Source organism: Rhinopithecus roxellana, chromosome 4 (assembly GCF_007565055.1).
Source record: "Rhinopithecus roxellana isolate Shanxi Qingling chromosome 4, ASM756505v1, whole genome shotgun sequence".
Taxonomy (NCBI): Eukaryota; Metazoa; Chordata; class Mammalia; order Primates; family Cercopithecidae; genus Rhinopithecus; species Rhinopithecus roxellana.
In genome coordinates, this window is record NC_044552.1 from 85,465,977 (window position 1) to 85,485,406 (window position 19,430).

At 43.1% G+C, this 19,430-nt stretch overlaps 1 protein-coding gene, 1 non-coding gene and 2 pseudogenes across 3 annotated transcripts in view; 1 reads left to right on the forward strand and 3 right to left on the reverse strand.

The window, feature by feature from the left end:
- Nucleotides 1-44: 44 nt before the first annotated feature.
- Nucleotides 45-151, reverse strand: LOC115897070. The gene has a single exon (XR_004057017.1). It is a non-coding gene; the product is annotated as a U6 spliceosomal RNA (small nuclear RNA).
- A 5,274-nt stretch (nucleotides 152-5,425) lies between these two features.
- Nucleotides 5,426-7,848, reverse strand: LOC104669299 (annotated as a pseudogene). Its single transcript, XR_748969.2, has 2 exons — nucleotides 7,843-7,848; nucleotides 5,426-6,170 (listed from the first exon to the last, which is right to left on the reverse strand). The product of XR_748969.2 is annotated as an RNA-binding protein 8A pseudogene (transcript).
- Nucleotides 6,819-19,430, reverse strand: part of CGAS (cyclic GMP-AMP synthase) — a 30,979-nt gene continuing 18,367 nt past the window's right edge. Inside the window, exons 4-5 of the mRNA XM_010372214.2 lie at nucleotides 12,085-12,187; nucleotides 6,819-8,687 (exon numbers count right to left, since the gene is read on the reverse strand). Of these exons, the coding sequence (XP_010370516.2) occupies nucleotides 8,336-8,687; nucleotides 12,085-12,187 (455 nt within the window). The 3' untranslated portion in view covers nucleotides 6,819-8,335. The remainder of the gene's footprint in view (nucleotides 8,688-12,084; nucleotides 12,188-19,430) is intronic.
- LOC104669276 lies at nucleotides 14,092-15,249 on the forward strand (annotated as a pseudogene).

Below are 19,430 nucleotides of genomic sequence, written 5' to 3' on the forward strand. Positions count from 1 at the left end.
TTAAGGAGTGTAGCATTAGAATGTTTTTCTTTTTCTTTTTTTTTTTAAATATGGAACGCTTCACGAATTTGCGTGTCATCCTTGCGCAGGGGCCATGCTAATCTTCTCTGTATCGTTCCAATTTTAGTATATGTGCTGCCGAAGCGAGCACTAGAATGTTTTTATTTTAATCTTTTAAACTGTCTCCTGTAATTTTGCTATATGTCATAAGGCCAGTCTTTCAGAATTTAATGTTCAGATTTTGTCATGGCAGTGAAAAAGATGTTTTCAAACAAAGAATGAGAACCTGAAAAAATACTGTTAACAATAAATGTTCATTTCTGTGATAAAACGACAAGTTGATAATTTGTCTTTCTGTATAGTGTTTTAATTTTGTGTTTGCTAAATAATATTTTATTGGGGTATACTTTTCTTAAATTATCCTTTACCCACTTTGAAATGAAACAACAGTTTATCTTTTCATTTTAGCCTATGGCTTCATGCTAAAACCCTTGCAAAATCAAATTGCACTTCTCCTGAAATTTTCTTTGATCAAATTACCATCATCCTTCCCTTATACAGTTTTATGTTATGTATTCCACCATAAATGAGGGTAACTTATATTAACTTTCAGAATTTATGAGTATATATTTGTGTATAATTAGTTTAAGCCTTCATCACGTGAATTTTTCATTACTGTAATAATTGCTTCCTGTTATTAGTGATAAAGTTAAATAGAGAGCCTAATAGAGGAAAGAAAGGTAAAAGCAGAAATGAATAAATTGGAAAACAGAGTTCAGTGAAAACCAACAGGAGATTCTTTAGTAAGACCAATCAAATAAGTTTTTGTTAAGTCTGGGAGTGGGGAGTTAGGGATGTAGAGATATTAAAAAATGAGAACACTGCTGGGTGCGGTGGCTCATGCCTGTAATCCCAGCACTTTGGGAGGCCAAGGCGGGAGGATCACGTCAAGAGATCAAGACTGTTCTGGCTAACACACTGAAACCCTGTCTCTAAAAATACAAAAATTATCTGGGCATGGTGGCGCATGCCTGTGGTCCTAACTGCTTAATAAAGATATACACAGACATCTCATAATAAAACTCCAGAATACCAAAGACAAAAGTCCTAAAATCAGAGAAAAATTGAGGCAGGAGAATAGCAGAGGAAGTCAGGGGCAAAGGGAACCCTTTGATGTAGGCTAGCTTAAGTGATAGCAAAAACAAAATACGTAAGAGAAACATGTAAGCAGAAGCAGAACATATGAAATAAGGGAATAAGCAGTGAGTTAAAACATACAGGATAAAAAATAAGTCTCAAGGACTTGCAGTAGGAATTTGGTCACAAAAATTGAAAGTAAAGATGAGTAGCCGGGCGCGGTGGCTCACATCTGTAATCCTAACACTTTCGGGGGCCGAGGTGGGTGGATCATTTGAGGTCAGGAGTTCAAGATTAGCCTGATCAACATAGTGAAACTCCATCTCTACTAAAAATGCAAAAATTACCCAGGGTGGTGGGGCATGCCTGTAATCCCAGCTACTCAGGAGGCTGAAGCAGGAGAATCACTTGAACCTGGAAGGCAGAGTTTGTGGTGAGCCGAGATCACGCCACTGCACTCCAGTCTGGGTGACAGAGTGAGATCCTGTCTCAAAAAAAAAAAGAGTAAGGTTAAGCAAGGATGAGCAATTTGCTTACAAGAAATAAAGTTAGGGTAAGCAAGTGAGGAAAAACAGGCCATGAAATGTAACAAACCAGGCTGATGTCATCTCACAGAAGTCAGTCAGCTCTCCCCTTTCCAAGAGTGCTTAATAAGCTTTTGCTGCTTTACTTTACTATCTGTGTGTGTCTCGTCCAAGTCTTTGTTCAAGACACCAAGTGCCAAGTCAGGCACGGTGGCTCACGTCTGTAATCCCAGCACTTTGGGAGGCCGAGGCAGGCAGAACACTGGAGGTCAGGAATTCGAGACCAGCCTGCCCAACATGGTGAAACCCCGTCTCTACTAAAAATATGAAAATTAGCCAGGCGTGGTGGCACGGGCCTGTAGTACCAGTCAATCAGGAGGCTGAGGCAGGAGAATCACTGGAGCCTGGGAGGTGGAGGTTGCAGTGAGCCAGGATTGGGCCACTGCACTCCAGTCTGGGTGACAGAGTGAGACTCCATCTCAAAAACGAACAAACAAAACAAGACACCAGGAGCCTGGAATTGCGTGGCACTACCCAGTAACAAAAGGTTAGATTAATAATGCTCTCTGTATTTTCACTTTTTTTTTTTACACTTTTAATGTGAACATCAGATTTTTTCACATTGAACACATATTTTTTTAAGACAGAGTTTGACTCTTGTTGCCCAGGCTGGGGTGCAATGGCATGATCTTGGCTCACCCGCAACCTCCGCCTCCCAGGTTCAAGTGATTCTCCTGCCTCAGCCTCCCAAGTAGCTGGGATTATAGGCATCCACCACCACGCCTGGCAAAATAAAAAAATAAAATAAAAAGTAATATGTGTTCAGGCCACTGCACTTGGCAAAATGAAGAAATTTTAAAATAATATGTGTTCAGGCCATGCACGGTGGCTCACGCCTGTAATCCAAGCACTTTGGGAGGATGAGGTGGGCAGATCACCTGAGGTTAGGAGTTCGAGACCAGCCTGACCAACATAGAGAAACCCGGTCTCTATTAAAAATACAAAATTAGCCAGACGTGGTGGCGGGCGCCTATAATCCCAGCTACTCGGGAGGCTGAGGCAAGAGAATCTCTTGAACCCAGGAGGCGGAGGTTTCAGTGAGCCGAGATCATGTCATTGCACTCCAGCCTGGACAATAAGAGGCAAATTCTGTCTCAAAAAAAAAAATTGTTTTCATTTTTATCAAAGTCAAATATATATGTACTGTATGGAAGCAAATGGTTCTACAAGGGTTATTTTTGTTTTTATTTTTTATTTCTATTTCCCTGCCAGAAATCTTGGACTACACAAAGCTTATTTAAAAAGTAGTCTGTTGCCAGAAAAGATGGTAGCCTAGTCTTGGTATTCTTATGGAGAACTTAGAAAACCTGAAGAGTACTTGTACCCAAATTGGATTGTGTTTTAATGGACGATGGCTGTATTTTCCCCATGTCAAAAGAATCCTAATGAAAGCAGCTGTTTTATAAGTTCCTAGGGGTCTAGTTGTCCAGAATCCCAAAGGATAAGATGCTCCCCATAAGAGTAGAACCTTACCCTCACTCAGTGACATTGTAGGAGTCTCTAGCTGTGGAATTTCTTAGGAACTCAAACTTTCAAAAGCATCTAGAGAGTCAAAGCTGGGGGGCGGGGGGAAAGCAGGTAAAAATAATAAAATTTTTAGGCCAGGCGCAGTGGCTCATGCACTTTGGAAGGCCAAGGCAGTTGGATCACAAGATCAAGCGTTGAAGACCAGCCCGGCCAACATAGTGAAACCCTATCTCTACTAAAAATACAAAAAATTAGCCAGCGTGGTGGCAGGCGCCTGTAATCCCAGCTATTTGGGAGGCTAAGGCAGGAGAATCGCTTGAACCCGGGAGGCGGAGGTTGCAGTGAGCCGAGATTGCGCCACTGCATTCCAGCCTGGGTGACAGAGCAAGACGCTGTCTCAAAAATAATAATAGTAATAAATTTTTAATCATTTTTAATTAATTAATTAATTTTGAGATGTTGTTTCGCTTTTTTTGTGATCTCGGCTCACTGCAACCTCTGCCTCCCAGGTTAAAGCAATTCTCCTGCCTCAGCCTTCCTGAGTAGCTGGGATTACAGGCATGTGCCACCACATCCAGCCAATTTTGTATTTTTAGTAGAGATGGGGTATCTCCATGTTGATCACGCTGGTCTTGAACTCCTGATATCAGGTGATCTGCCCGCCTCAGCCTCCCAGTGTGCTGGAATTACAGGCGTGGGCCACAGCACCCGGCCACAAAATTTATTTTTTTTATTCTACTGATAAATGCTGTTGGACATGATCAATCATATAACTGTCATTTTTTGGTTTTATTCTGTTTTGGTTTGGTTTTTGCCAACTGTATTCATATTTACAAAAAAACTAAATCATTTTATTTTTTAAAAAAGTAGTCCTGAACCCTTCCACTCTTCATTTTCCACTCCCAAGATGTAATCTTTTCATCTTTTAGCCATTAATAACTTGCTTATACTGCAATTTCTTGGTTTTAAAAATCTGACATCTACTGACTTCCCACTATGAGAGATTAATTCAGTTTTTGCATACCTGCAACAGTCAGGCCCTCAGGGTTGTCCTGTGGCCCCCCAACTCCTGAGGTTCACATCTATGTAGTAAAGAATTTAACTTAACCCAAAGAAAAATCTCACCTTTGCCCTTGGCTTCTGAAAGGTAATGGCTAAACTCTTGGAATGTGCCAGAAAGTATAAAAATGTGATTTATGGTGGGGTCTTTGGGTCATGGTATCAGCTTATACTTCTTGCCCTCCAGAGGAGCTGGAGACTGAGGTTAGACATACAGCCAGCCAACCACGAGCTGCAGTAAGAACTCTGGACATGGCTCAGGTGAACTTCCCTGGCTGGCAATATTCTGTGTGTATTGGTACACATTGATGCCAAGAGAATAACATGTCCATGACTCCACCAAAAGACAACGGAAAGTGCTGTGTTTGGTACTCTCCTAAACTCTGCCTTACGCACTTCTTTGGCTGATTTAAACTTGCATGGTTACCATATAATAAACTGCAACCATGAGCATAGTGGTTTCAGTGAGTTCTGTGCGTCTTTCATCAAACCTCAGGGTGGTTTTAGGAATCCCTTGAAATTGCAATTGTTGACAGAAATGAGGGTGGTCTTATGGGAACTGTTTTCCCCCTAACTATATTGCTGGCACCTGAGACAACAAAAACACCCTTGAGCGATTCCTCTCCCCTTGGGTATGAGTGGCACCTCTGACTTGCTTCTAATCAATAGAACGTAGTACAGACAATGGCTGTCCATAATTATGTGTATGTAATTGTGTTACACAAGTTTGTAGCACTCCTCTTGCTGGAGTACCTCCCTTGCTGGCTTTGAAGAATCGAGCTACCGTTGTGTGCTGCCTATGTTGGTAAGGAACTGAAGACAGCTTCTGCGAACTGAGGGCAACCTCTGGTTGACAGCAAGAAACTGAAGCCCTCAGTCCTATAAATGTAAGAAACTAAATTCTGCCAACAAAAATGGATCCTTCTCCAGTCAAGCCTCAGATGAAGCTACAGCGCTGGCTGACATCTTAATGATAGCCTTGAGAGACTCTGAGCAGAGCCACACCCAGAACTTGGCCCACTGAAAATGTGAGATAATAAATATGTGTTGTTTTAAGCCTCTAAGGTTGTGGTTGTTACATAGGAAACTAATGTAATCCCCCACCACTATCACCATACCAGCACTAAGCCTGTTGTCCTATCCTAACCACAGAGTGGGTAATCATAATTTCTTCTTTCTTTTCTTTCTTTTTTTTTTTTTTAGAAAACAAAAATGGAACATTTATTAGCCACTCAAATACTATGCATATAGGGTAAGAGATTAAATATAAACACAACAAGTTCCACCCCAGTCCTATTTGTCCAAGGCTGCATGGTCAAATGGAATCTTGAAGAGAACACCTGGACAACAGAGGACCTGTCAGCGACCTCTCCGGTCTGGACTTCTGCTGCGTCTTCGGCCTCCTCTCCTCTTGCCTTTTGGTGGACCCCAAACAAAACACCAGTCAACGCTGATGGGCTGTCCCATCAAATCCTGGCCATTGAGTCCCTCCATAGCAGCCTGGGCCTCCTTGTATGTTTCATACTCAACTAGAGTATACCCCTTCAGATATCCTGTTCGCCTGTTGAGGTTGAGGTGAATGTTTTTAATTTCCCCATATTCTGCGAATTTGTCGTGTATGTCTTCTTCAGTGGCTTCCTCATGGACTCCAGTGACAAAAAGAATCCAGCCTTCAACAGAGCGTTGTGGTCCAGGTTCATTGCCATCCTGCTCCACGCTGTCATAATCCTCACGCATCCGCGCTCGGGACCCCTCTTAGGAGCCAAAGCCGCGACCCTTCCGTTTCTTCGCTTTTTCTTTCAGTTTGTGAATGCTCTCGTCCCCATCCTCATCCATGGCGAAATCTTCGCCCCCAGCCTCGTGAACATCTAGCACGTCCGCTATCTCGCCTTCGATCCAGATCTCGTCTGTGCCGCTCAGACACTAGGTACCTTGGGAAACTCTCTTTTTTTCTTTTCACATTAAAAAATTTAAAAAAAATTTTTTTAAAGTCAGACAACAGTCCGTAACTTCAATAAGATTAATAGTCAATGGTTACATTACGAGGACTTTGTCAATACTTACAGCTGAGCAATATTCTCATATAAGACTTCTTTCACGCATTCATTTTTTTTTACGGAGTTAATCATTGCTTAGATTGGCTGGGCACGGTGGCTCACGCCTGTAATCCCAGCACTTTGGGAAGTTGAGATGGGTGGATCACCCGAGGTCAGGAGTTGGAGACCAAGTTGACAACATGGTGAAACTCCGTCTCTACTAAAAATACAAAAAAAATTAGCCAGGAGTGGTGGTGTGCAACTGTAGTCCCAGCTACTTGGGAGGCTGAGGCACGAGAATTGCTTGAATCCAGAAGTGGGAGATTACAGTGAGTCAAGATCATGCCACTGCACTCCAGCCTGGGCAATAGAGCAAGACTCTGTCTCAAAAAAAAAAAAAAAAAAATTGCTTATTTTATTTGCATAGTGTTCTATTTATCATTAATTGTCCCCAAAACTCTTCAAATGTCTAATGTTTCTCTTAGTATGTTCAAACGCAGTAGGTTGTTAAACAAGATGTATAAAGCAAAAACCATAACAAATTCAACTCCAATTTATTCTCAAAGGCTTGAATAAGAAAAAAATATCAACTCCATTAAAATTTTAAAATCTTTACAATAAACAAAACAATACAAAACAAAAAACCTTGTTTACTAAAAGACACCAAAAAAGGTACAGACAACCCACATGCAGAAGTGATTTGTTACACAGACAACAAATGAAAGATAAGTACCCCAAATATATTAAGAACTTCTACAAAACGATGAGAAGAAGAATATTAACCAACAAGAAAATGTGCAAAATATATGAACAGGAAAAATTTAACAAACAGCAGTTGCCTGTAGGCTGAATGCTACCTAAAAATAAAAAAAAAAGTTACTGAAAGTAAAAATAAATAGATAACAGAAAATAAATTAGGTTTTACATTTAGTCACATATATTAAAATAAAGTATCTTATGTTTTCTTATAAGATTATGTATTTCGGCCTGGCAAAGTGGCTCACACTTGCAATCCCAGCACTTTGGGAGGCCAAGGCAGGTGGATCACGAGGTCAGGAGATCGAGATCATCCTGGCTAACAAGGTGAAACCCAGTCTCTACTAAAAGTACTAAAAAAAATTAGCCAGGTGTGGTGGCAGGCACCAATAGTCCCAGCTACTTGGGAGGCTGAGGCAGGAGAATGGCGTGAACCCAGGAGGCAGAGCTTGCAGTGAGCCGAGATCGTGCCACTGGACTCCAGCCTGGGCAACAGAGTGAGACTCCGTCTCAAAAAAAAAAAAAAAAAAGATTATGTATTTCCTGGCCAGGCACGGTGGAGAGCTGTTTTTCAGTAAGTACTTGATGAATTTAATTAAGCCAATATGTACTTTATCTTTTTTTATTCCAATCTGAAAATGTCATTTATTTATTTGCCTGCATGATAAAGCAAGCATGGTAATGTTTTTAGATTTCAAATACTCCTTTTGCTTCTTATTCCTTGAGTAATCTTTTTCTAGGATAGTCAATCCTTTATACTGATTAGTTTATTACAACAAACTGAAAACTGAATAATTATTTACATTCATTTTAGTCAATTATTGCTGTGACAAATTTCAAACATTCCAATTATTACAGTCACTCTAATTTTTTATTTTGTTGCTTTTTTAAAAATTGTTTTAATAATTTCTTGGTTTTTTTTCTTATTTATTTATTTATTTTTTGAGAGGGAGTCTTGCTGTGTCACCCAGGATGGACTGCAGTGGTGCCATCTTGACTCACTGCAACCTCCACCTCCTGAGTTCAAGTGATTCTCATGTCTCAGCCTCCCAGGTAGCTGGGATTACAGGCATGCAACAACACCATGCCCAGCTAATTTTTATATTTTTAGTAGAGACAGAGTTTCACCATGTTGGTCAGGCTGGTCTCAAACTCCTGACCTCAAGTGGCCTTGGCCTCCAAAGTGCTGGGATTACAGGTGTAAGCCACAGCGCCTGGCCTCTTTTTAAATTTTTCTTATATTCTCCAGGATTTAGGGTCACTCTAAAAATACAATCTCTTTCTAAAAATACAATTTCAAAATTCACCAAAAACTGGAAACTCATTGTTTCTTTCATATTCAATTTGCTTTGACAGAAATTCTTTACTTTTTTTTTCAATTAAGTCGCTAGAGAATAGATTGAATCTAGGAATAAAATAATTCGGAAGTTTTTCTGTCCTGAGGCACTGAAGAAAGTATGTCACGCAGTTATCAAAGCAGAGGCCCAGGTCTTTGGGGTCCCACTGACTGTCTTCCGGGTTGTGGGTACATATGTGAAAGAAGGCAGTTTTCACATGATAAGAAGAGAATTTCTCCAGATGTTTTTTGTCTTTAAACCTTTCTTTCAGCTGTTCTAAAAGGTATTTCATTAGTTTTAAACAATCTTTCCTGTTGAATAAAAAAGGAAAACAGTTATTTTTACTTATTTACATTCAACAAAGGATTCTAGGCATCTCATAGCAAAAACATAAACAACAAAGATATATAATAACATAAATATAGGCCGGGCGTGGTGACACACGCCAGTAATCGTAGCACTTTGGGAGGCTGAGGCAGGGGGATCACCTAAGGTCAGGAATACGAGACCAGCCTGACTAATATGGTGAAACCCCTTCTCTACTAAAAATACAAAATTAGCTGGGCTTGGTGGTGCACGCCTGTAAAGTAATCCCAGCCACCCTGGAGGCTGAGGCATGAGAATCGCTTGAAGCCAGGACGGGGAGGTTGCAGTGAGCCAAGATCGCATCATTGCACTCCAGCCTGGGCAACAAGAGCGAAACTCTGTTTCAAAAAAAAACAAAAACAAAAACAAAGGCCGGGTGCAGTGGCTCACGCCTGTCATTCCAGTACTTCGGAAGGCTGAGGCGGGCGGATCACAAGGTCAGGAGATTGAGACCATCCTGGCTAACACGGTGAAACCCCGTCTCTACTAAAAAATACAAAAATTAGCCGGGCATGGTGGCGGGTGCCTGTGGTCCCAGATACTCGGGAGGCTGAGGCAGGAGAATTGCTTGAACCCAGGAGGCAGAGGTTGCAGTGAGCCGAGATCGTGCCACTGCACTCCAGCCTGGGCAACAAATAAGACTCCATCTCAAAAAAAAGTAATAAAATAAAATAAATAACATAAATATAATAACAGTCACACTAAAATCTGATTATGTTTTCAAATATATGGTTTGAATTTCAAAAACACATTTTTTCCCTCCCTTACCCATTCTTAGCTTAAATATATATATATATATATATATTTTTTTTTTTTGAGACGGAGTCTCGCTCTGTCACCCAGGCTGGAGTGCAGTGGCCGAATCTCAGCTCACTGCAAGCTCTGCCTCCCGGATTTACGCCATTCTCCTGCCTCAGCCTCCCGAGTAGCTGGGACTACAGGCGCCCGCCACCTCGCCCGGCTAGTTTTTTGTATTTTTTAGTAGAGACGGGGTTTCACCGTGTTAGCCAGGATGGTCTCGATCTCCTAACCTTGTGATCCGCCCGTCTTGGCCTCCCAAAGTGCTGGGATTACAGGCTTGAGCCACCGCGCCCGGCCTTAAATATATTCTATCAATTTCTTCGATTGTATAAAGCTAACAGATATTTATACTTTTTTTTTTTTTTTTTTTTTTGAGACAGCCTGTGTCACCCAGGCTGGGGTGCAGTGATGCAATCTCAGCTCACTGCAACCTCTGACCCTCCCCTTACCCCCCTCAAGCGATCCAAAATCTTGTTTTGTTATAAAATTATTTTACTTTATTGAACTGCAAAATTAATATAATTTTTTTCTTTTTTAAAATCCACTGATTATATCACAGAATTATTTACATTATTAAGCATACCATAGATAGTCTGCTGTTTCATCTAGTTATTCAGTAGTTGATAAAATGTACTATTTATGAAAGTAGCCTTATCAACAATATTTCTTTTTTTTTTTTTTTTGAGACAGAGTCTCGCTCTGTTGCCCGGACTGGAGTGCAGTGGCATGATCTCAGCTCACCACAACCTCTGCCTACTGAGTTCAAGCAATTCTCATGCCTCAAACTCCTAACTAGCTGGGATTACAGGCGCATGCCACCTCGCCCGGCTAATTTTTGCATTCTTGTAGAGACAGGGTTTCACCATCTTGGCCAGGCTGGTCTCAAACTCCTGACCTCAGGTGATCTACCCGTCTCAGCCTCCCAAAATGCTGGGATTACAGGCATGAGCCACTGTGCCTGGCCAACAATATATTTTTCTTAATGCTCGCTTCAAAGCCTGCATATGAGATCTTAAAGAACCTCTGTGCCTGCATGTTGGGCATTTTTGTTTTGATTTTTTAACTTTTGTGATCTTTATACTGGCCAACTTTATTTATTTATTTAAGATGGAGTCTTGCTCTGTTGCCCAGGCTGGAGTGCAGTGGTACAATCTCAGCTCACTGCAACCTCTGTCTCCCAGGTTCAAGTGATTCTCTTGCCTCAGTCTCCTGAGTAGTGGAGATTACAGGCATGCACCACTGCGCCTAGCTAATTTTCGTATTTTTAGTAGAGACGGGGTTTCGCAATGTAGGCCAGGCTGGTCTCGAATTCCTGACCTCAGGTGATCTACCTGCCTCAGCCTCCCAAAGTGCTGGGATTACAGGTGTGAGCCGCCACGCCTGGCCAATACTGGCCAACTTTAGAAACTCAAATGAACAATTCCTTTTCAATCTTAGTTATTTATGGTGTGTATTCCATCACAAAAAAAAAAAAAAATGGTGGGGTGCAGTGTCTCATCCCTGTAATCCCAAGACTTTGGGAGGCCAAGGCGGGAAGATTACTTGAACCCAGGAGTTGGTGGCCAGCCTGCCTGGGCAACAAAGTGAGACCACCATCTCTACCAATAAAAAAAAATTTTTTTTTGAGACAAGGTGTCACTATGTCACCCAGGTTGCAGTACAGTGGCACGATCATGGCTCACTGCAGCCTTGATTTTCTGGGCTCAAGCAATTCTCCCACTTCAGCCTTCCAAGTAGCTGGGACCACAGGCACCAGTCACCACGCCTGAGTAATTTTTAAAATTTTTATGGAGGTGGGGTCTCACCATGTTGCTAGGCTGGCATTACGGGTGTGAGCCAACAGGCCCTCTACAAACCTTTTTTTAAAATTAACCGAGCATGGTGGCATGCACCTATAGTCTCAGCTACTTGGGGGGCTGAGGTAGGATGATTGCTTGAGCCTAGGAGATCGAGGCTGTAGTGAGCCATGATTGTGCCACTGCACTCCAGTCTGGGTGACAGAGTGAAAGTCTGTCTCAAAAAAAAAAAAAAAAAATTACTCACATAGTGTTGTTTTCAGTTTGGTCAGTCAATCCCTAGCCGTCAACACAACCCAACTATCCCAAAGCAAGCCCAGTATCCAATAAGAGCGATCCTTTGGCCTCCTCCAATTATATGGCATTAATATCCATTACTTTTAAACAAGCAGAATACTAAGACCCATCGAATTGTCATAGCTAGTGTTCATACCCTCTCACTCTGTCCTACTGATACATCTTTACAAAAACACATTCATCTGATCCAGGGTTCAGAACTACTATTCCCTGGCCTTGCTTTCTAACAACATCCTTTCCTTGGCCCTTTGGATCCAGCTTCTCTGGTTTCATACTGACACTCAATCCTGCCCTGCTCCCCAGCTCAACCCAATCCTGCCCTGCTCCCCCAATCCTGCCCTGCTCCCCAGACCCAACCCAGCTCAGGTCTTCAGGTTTGAGGTATGGAGTTAACAAATAATTAAGCATACCATAGATAACCTGTCATTTAACAAAATAAGGCTGTTACCTGCAACATTTCATTTCTTTGTTTTCACAGCACGTTTTAGATTTTCCATGATTGCTCAAAATTTCCTTTTCGATGTGAGAGAAGGATAGCCGCCATGTTTCCTCTTAATTTCAAAAAGAAAAACAGAAAAGCACTTTACCCAAAGCATCCATATCTAAACAATATTTAAGTAATTTCCCTCATGAAAATATTTTGGGGCTGGCATGGTGGCTCACGCCTGTAATCCCAGCACTTTGGGAGGCCGAGGAGGCTAAGGTCGGGAGTTCGAGACCAGCCTGATCAACATGGAAAAAACCCATCTCTACTAAAAATACAAAAAAAATTATCCAGGCATGGTGGCACATGCCTGTAATCCCAGCTACTTGGGAGGCTGAGGAAGGAGAACCCGCTTGAACCTGGAAGGTGGAGGCTGCAGTGAGCCGAGATCACACCATTGCACTCCAGCCTAGGCAACAAGAGCAAAACTCAATCAAAAAAAAAAAGTAAAAGAAAATATTCTGAAAAAATCCTAGGTGTGAATCAAAAGAAGTGAACAGATAAATAATTACATATAAAAATAAGTACACAGAGACAAAAAATGGGCCTAACTGAAAAAAAAAGGAAGTCACAATTTAATATAGTTAGCAATAGTAAGATGTATTACCTTTTATATATTGCTAAATTCCCTTTGTTAAATATTTTGTTTTAATAATAATTTGAATCAATTTATTCACTTTTTCTGTACCATCCTTACAGGTTTTAGTATTAATACAAAATGAATTGAGGACCATTTCCTTTCTTCTTATTTATGAGAGTTTGTATAAATATAGAATGATTTTGGCCAGGCGCGGTGGCTCACGCCTGTAATCCCAGCACTTTGGGAGGCCGAGGCGGGCGGATCACGAGGTCAGGAGATCGAGACCATCCTGGCTAACACGGTGAAACCCCGCCTCTACTAAAAATATGAAAAATTAGCCGGGCATGGTGGCGGGCGCCTGTAGTCCCAGCTACTTGGGAGGCTGAGGCAGGAGAATGGCGAACCCGGGAGGCAGAGCTTGCAGTGAGCTGAGATCCGGCCACTGCACTCCAGCCTGGGCGACAGAGCAAGACTCTGTCTCCAAAAAGAAAAAAAAAGATTTCTCCCCGAGTCTTACTATGGCTAGCTCTTTTATGCTCTGAACATCCTGTTACTTAGTGGTTTTATACTGGTAATGTATAAGTGGTTTATAATCTGCAGGATTTTCCAGAAAAATCAATCAATATAATCTGTCACATTAATAGAACAGAGGAGAAACACGTGATTGTCTCGATAGATGAAGAAAATGAAGCTATTAAAATCCTATAGTCATTCATCATTAAAAAAACTCCTCTTAGCAATTTAAGTCTAGAGGGACACTTGATTCAATAAAAGGTAGATTTTAGAAAACTATAGCAACAATCATTATGTGAGGTAAAAAGCTGGAGAGAGAAATCATAAAAAAGGCAAAACTTCTGCTATCTCTATTTCTGTTCAACATGCACTGGGTGTCATAGCAAGCACAGTAAGGGAAGGAAAAACAGGGTTACACACCGGAAAGGGAGAAACAAAGCCATCATTATTAATAGATGATATAATTGCATATATAGGAAATGCAAGAGTCTACAATGCTGGGCATGGTGGCTCACACCTATAATCCCAGCACTTCAGGAGGCCGAGACAGGAGACCAGCCTGGCCAACATGGTGAAACACCATATCTACTAAAAATACAAAGATTAGCCAGTGTGGTGGCGTGTGCCTACACATACCACATGTATGTATGTATTTGTATACAGTCCCAGCTACTTGGGAGGCTGAGGCAGGAGAATCCCTTGAACCCGGAATGCCAAGGTTGCAGTGAGTAAAGATCATGCCACTGCACTCCAGCCTGGGCAACAGAGCGGGGCTCCATCTCAAAAAAGAAAGAAAAAGAAAAAAGAAAAAAAAAATCTATGCTTCTTCTCCGAGAAAACACCAAATGGCGGATGACGCCGGTGCAGCGTGGGGGGGGGGGGGCGGCTGGAGGCCCTGGTGGCCCTGGGATGGGGAACCGCGGTGGCTTCCGCGGAGGTTTCGGCAGTGGCATCCGGGGCCGGGGTGGCGGCCGTGGACGCGGTCGGGGCCGAGGCTGCAGAGCTCGCGGAGGCAAGGCCGAGGATAAGGAGTGGATGCCCGTCACCAAGCTGGGCCGCTTGGTCAAGGACATGACGATCAAGTCCCTGGAGGCGATCTACCTCTTCTCTCTGCCCATTAAGGAATCTGAGATCATTGACTTTTTCTTGGGGGCCTCTCTCAAAGACGAAGTTTTGAAGATTATGCCGGTGCAGACCCGTGCTGGCCAGCGCACCAGGTTCAAGGCGTTTGCTGCTATTGGGGACTACAATGGGCATGTCCGCCTGGGTGTTAAGTGCTCCAAGGAGGTGGCCACCGCCATCCGTGGGGCCATCATCCTGGCCAAACTCTCCATTGTCCCGGTGTGCAGAGGCTACTGGGGGAACAAGATCGGCAAGCCCCACACGGTCCCTTGCAAGGTGACAGGCTGCTGCGGCTCTGTGCTGGTGCGCCTCATCCCTGCACCCAGGGGCAATGGCATCGTCTCAGCGCCCATGCCCAAGAAGCTGCTCATGATGGCTGGTATTGATGACTGCTACACCTCAGCCCGGGGCTGCTACTGCCACCCTGGGCAACTTTGCCAAGGCCACCTTTGATGCCATCTCTAAGACCTACAGCTACCTGACCCCTGACCTCTGGAAGGAGACTGTGTTTACCAAGTCTCCCTATCAGGAATTCACTGACCACCTTGTCAAGACCCACACCAGAGTCTCCGTGCAGCGGACCCAGGCTCCAACTGTGGCTACAACATAGGCTTTTTATACAAGAAAAATAAAGTGAATTAAGCCTGTTACTAAAAAAAAAAAAAAAATCTATAAATAAATTCACCAAATCAATTAAAAGAGTTACCAAGATTGTGGATATGAAAATCAAAGGTATTTTGATATACGGCAGTAAACAAAAAATGAAATTTTGAGGAAGATGTTTCTTACAATAGTATAAAAACTAGCAATTAGGCCCGGTGCAGTGGCTCATGCCTGTAATTCCAGCACTGTGGGAGGCCGAGGTGAGCAGATCACCTGAGGTATGGGGTTCAAGAGCAGCCTGGCAAACATGGCAAAACCCCGTCTCTACTAAAAATACAAAAATTAGCCGGGCATTGTGGTGCACAACTGTAATCCCAGCTACTCAGGAGGCTGAGGCAGGGGAATCGCTTGAATTCGGGTGGCGGAGGTTGCTGTGAGCCGAGATCACTCCATTGCACTCCAGCCTGAATGACAGAGTGAGACTCAGTTTCAAAAAACAAAAACAAAAAACACGTAGCAATTACCTTCTAGATCTAACTGCTAATGAAATATGGATGAGGTCAGACGCAGTGGCTCACTCCTGTAATCCCAGCACTTTGGGAGGCCGAGGCGGTGGATCACCTGAGGTCAGGAGTTCAAGATCAGTCAGACCAACATAGTGAAACCCTATCTCTACGAAAAATACGAACATTAGCCGGGCATGGTGGCGCAAGTCTGTAATCCCAGCTACTCTGGAGGCCAAGGCAGGAGAATCACTTGAACCTGGGAGGTAGAGGTTGTAGTTAGCCGAGATCGGGTGATTACACTCCAGCCTGGGCAACAAGAGTGAAACTCCCTCTCAAAAAAAAAAAAAAGAAAGAAATATAGATGAAAGCAGAACATGCAAAATGACACTTCTAGAATGCACTCTGCAAAATCCTCTCTTTGGGAAACTCTACAGGAAAAATAACCTGTTTCTTCAATGAGTAAATTGAAGTAAATTGAGTACATTTTATTCAATGAATAAAAAAGTTATGAAAGAGGAAGTTATGAGTTAAAAGAGATTTAAAAGACATATTGGTCAGTCACAATGTATGAACCTTATTTGAATCCTGATCCAAACAGGCAAACTGAACAAAAAAAATGTATGACACTTACAAGACAAGTGGAAATTTTAATACCAAATAGATGTTTGATATTAGGGAATTATTACTTTTTTTTTTCTTTTTTTTTGAGACAAGATCTCCCTGTTACCCAGGCTGGAGTGCATGAACACGGCTCACTGAAACCTCAACTTCCCAGCCTCAATCAATCTTCCCATGTCAGCCTTTCCAATAGCTGGGACCAGAAGCATACACCATCACGGCTGGCTAATTTTTAGATTTTTTGTAGAGATGGGGGTCTCTCCACCTTGCCCAGGCTGATCTTGAACTCCTGGACTCCAGCAATCCTCCTACCTCCCAAAGTGCTGGAATTCCAGGTGTGAGCCACTGTGCCCAGTCAATATAAGAAAATTATTATTTGTGCATTTATTTTTATTTTTTGAGATGGAGTCTTGCTCTGTTGCCCAGGCTGGAGTGCAGTGACGCCATCTCAGCTCACTGCAACCTCTGCCTTCTGGGTTCAAGTGATTCTCCTGTCTCAGCCTCCCAAGTAGCTGGGATTACAGGCATGCGCCACCATGCCCGGCTAATTTTGTATTTTTAGTAGAGATGGGGTTTCACCATGTTGGCCGGTCTCGCACTCCTGACCTCAGGTGATCCACCCACCTTGGCCTCCCAAAGTGCTTGGATTACAGGTGTGAGCTACCGCTCCCAGTCATTTATTATTTTTTTAAGACAAGGTTTCCCTTTATCACCCAGGCTGGAGTGCAGTGGCATGATCTCGGCTCACAGCAGCCTCAACCTCCTAGGCTCAAGTGATTCTCCCACCTCAGCCCCCCAGATAGCTGGGACAACAGGTGCATATTACCATACCTAGCTAATTTATTTTGTATTTTTTGAAGAGACAGGGTTTTGCCACATGGCCCAGGCTTGAACTCCTAGGCTCAAGTGATCCACCCATCTCAGCCTCTCAAAATGCTGGTATTTATTTATTTTATTTTATTTTTTTTTTTTGAGACGGAGTCTCGCTCTGTTGCCCAGGCTGGAGTGCAGTGGCCGGATCTCAGCTCACTGCAAGCTCCGCCTCCCGGGTTTACGCCATTCTCCTGCCTCAGCCTCCCGAGTAGCTGGGACTACAGGCGCCGGCCACCTCGCCCGGCTAGTTTTTTGTATTTTTTAGTAGAGACGGGGTTTCACCATGTTAGCTAGGATAGTCTCGATCTCCTGACCTCGTGATCCGCCCGTCTCGGCCTCCCAAAGTGCTGGGATTACAGGCTTGAGCCACCGCGCCCGGCCAATGCTGGTATTTATTACAGGCATGAGCCACCACTCCCGGCCCAGTCTCCTATGGTACTGGTTTAAAATTTTCATAATAAAAAGTTTTGGCCAGGCGCAGTGGCTCACGCCTGTTATCCCAACACTTTGGGAGACCGAGGTGAACAGATCACCTGAGGTCAGGAGTTTGAGAGCAGCCTGGACAACATGGTAAAACCCTATCTCTACTAAAAATACAAAAATTATCCAGGCATGGGGGTGGGCCCTGTAATCCCAGCTACTCAGGAGGCAGAGGCAGGAGAATCGCTTGAACCCAGGAGGCGGAGGGTGCAGTGAGCCGAGATCGCATCACTGCACTCCAGCCTGGGTGACAGAGCGAGACTCCATCTCAAAATAAATAGATAAATAAAAAGTTTTAAAATAGATCAATTACCTATGAATAAATTAACAAAAGATATACAAAACCTCTGCAGAGAAAATGCTAATGAGTGAAGCTGGGCAGTATTAGAGGAGATCTAAACAAGTAGATTGGGAGACTCAATATTGTTAACATATCAACTCTCTCCCATGTTTATTTATTTCTTTTTTAATAGAGACAGTGTCTTGTTCTGTTACCCAGGCTGGAGTGCAGTGGCAAGATCATAGCTCACGGTCACCTAAAACTCCTGAGTTTCAGTGATTTTCTTGCATAACTAAGACTACAAGCTACAAGCTACAAGTGCACACCACCATACCTGGCGAATTTTTTTTTTTTTTTTTTGAGATGGAGTCTCGCTCTGTCGCCCAGGCGGGAGTGCAGTGGCCGGATCTCAACTCACTGCAAGCTCTGCCTCCCAGGTTTACGCCATTCTCCTGCCTCAGCCTCCCGAGTAGCTGGGACTACAGGCGCCCACCACCTCGCCCAGCTAGATTTTTGTATTTTTTAGTAGAGACGGGGTTTCACTGTGTTAGCCAGGATGGTCTCGATCTCCTGACCTCGTGATCCACCCGTCTTGGCCTCCCAAAGTGCTGGGATTACAGGCTTGAGCCACCGCGCCCGGCCTACCTGGCGAATTTTTTAAAAAGTTTTTATAGAGATGAAGACTCACAACCCTCTATACAAACTTTTATAGAGAGTTTTTTTTATTTTAAATTTTTTTTTGAGATGGAGTATCTCTCTGTCGAAAGGCAGGAGTGCAATGGCGCAATCTCGGCCCACTGCAACCTCTGCCTTCCGGGTTATTCTCCCGCCTCAGCCTCCCAAGTAGCTAGGACTACAGGTGTGCGCCACTATGCCCAGCTAATTTTTGTATTTTTAGTAGAGATGGGGTTTCACCATGTTGGCCAGGATGGTCTCGATCTCTTGACTTCATAATCCACCCACCTCAGCCTCCCAAAGTGCTGGGATTACAGGCGTGAGTCACCGCGCCTGGGTGGAGTTTTCACAGAGTGTTGTCCAAGATGGTCTTGAACTCCTCAGCTCAAGCAACTCTCCTTCCTCAGCCTTCTGAAGTGCTGGAATGACAGGCATAAGCCATCATTCCTGGCCCCAAATTTATCTATAGATTCAACATTATCTCAATCAAAATTCCAAAAAGTATTTTGTGGAATCTGACAAGCTGATTTCAAAATTTATACGAGAATGCAAAGGATCAAGACTCTCTAAAACACTCTTGGAGAAAAACAAAGTGGTAGAACTTACCCTAAAAGATATTGAGACTAATTATAAAGCTACATTTTGTACAACATGGTACAAAGATAGACAAAGATTTTAATGGGACAGAATAAAGAGTTCAGGGATAGCTACCCAATGCGGTTTGCCCTTTGTATCCAAGGGTTTCACATCTGAGAATTCAACCAACCATGGATTGAAACCCACAGATATGGAGGGCCAACTGTATTACATCATTTTATGTAAGGGATTTGAGCATCTGTGGACTTTGGTGTCTGCAGGGTACCCTGGAGCCAATCCTGAGGGTCAACTGTATATGACTGTAAAGAAAGGTGGCATGTACCCTTGATAAAATGCGATAAGGATGGCACTTTGCCTCTGTGACCTTCCTTCCCCAAACCCAATAGCTCTGATATAATCATAAGAAACATAATAAATCTCAAGTAAAGGACATTCTACAAAATACCTAATTAGTACACCTCAA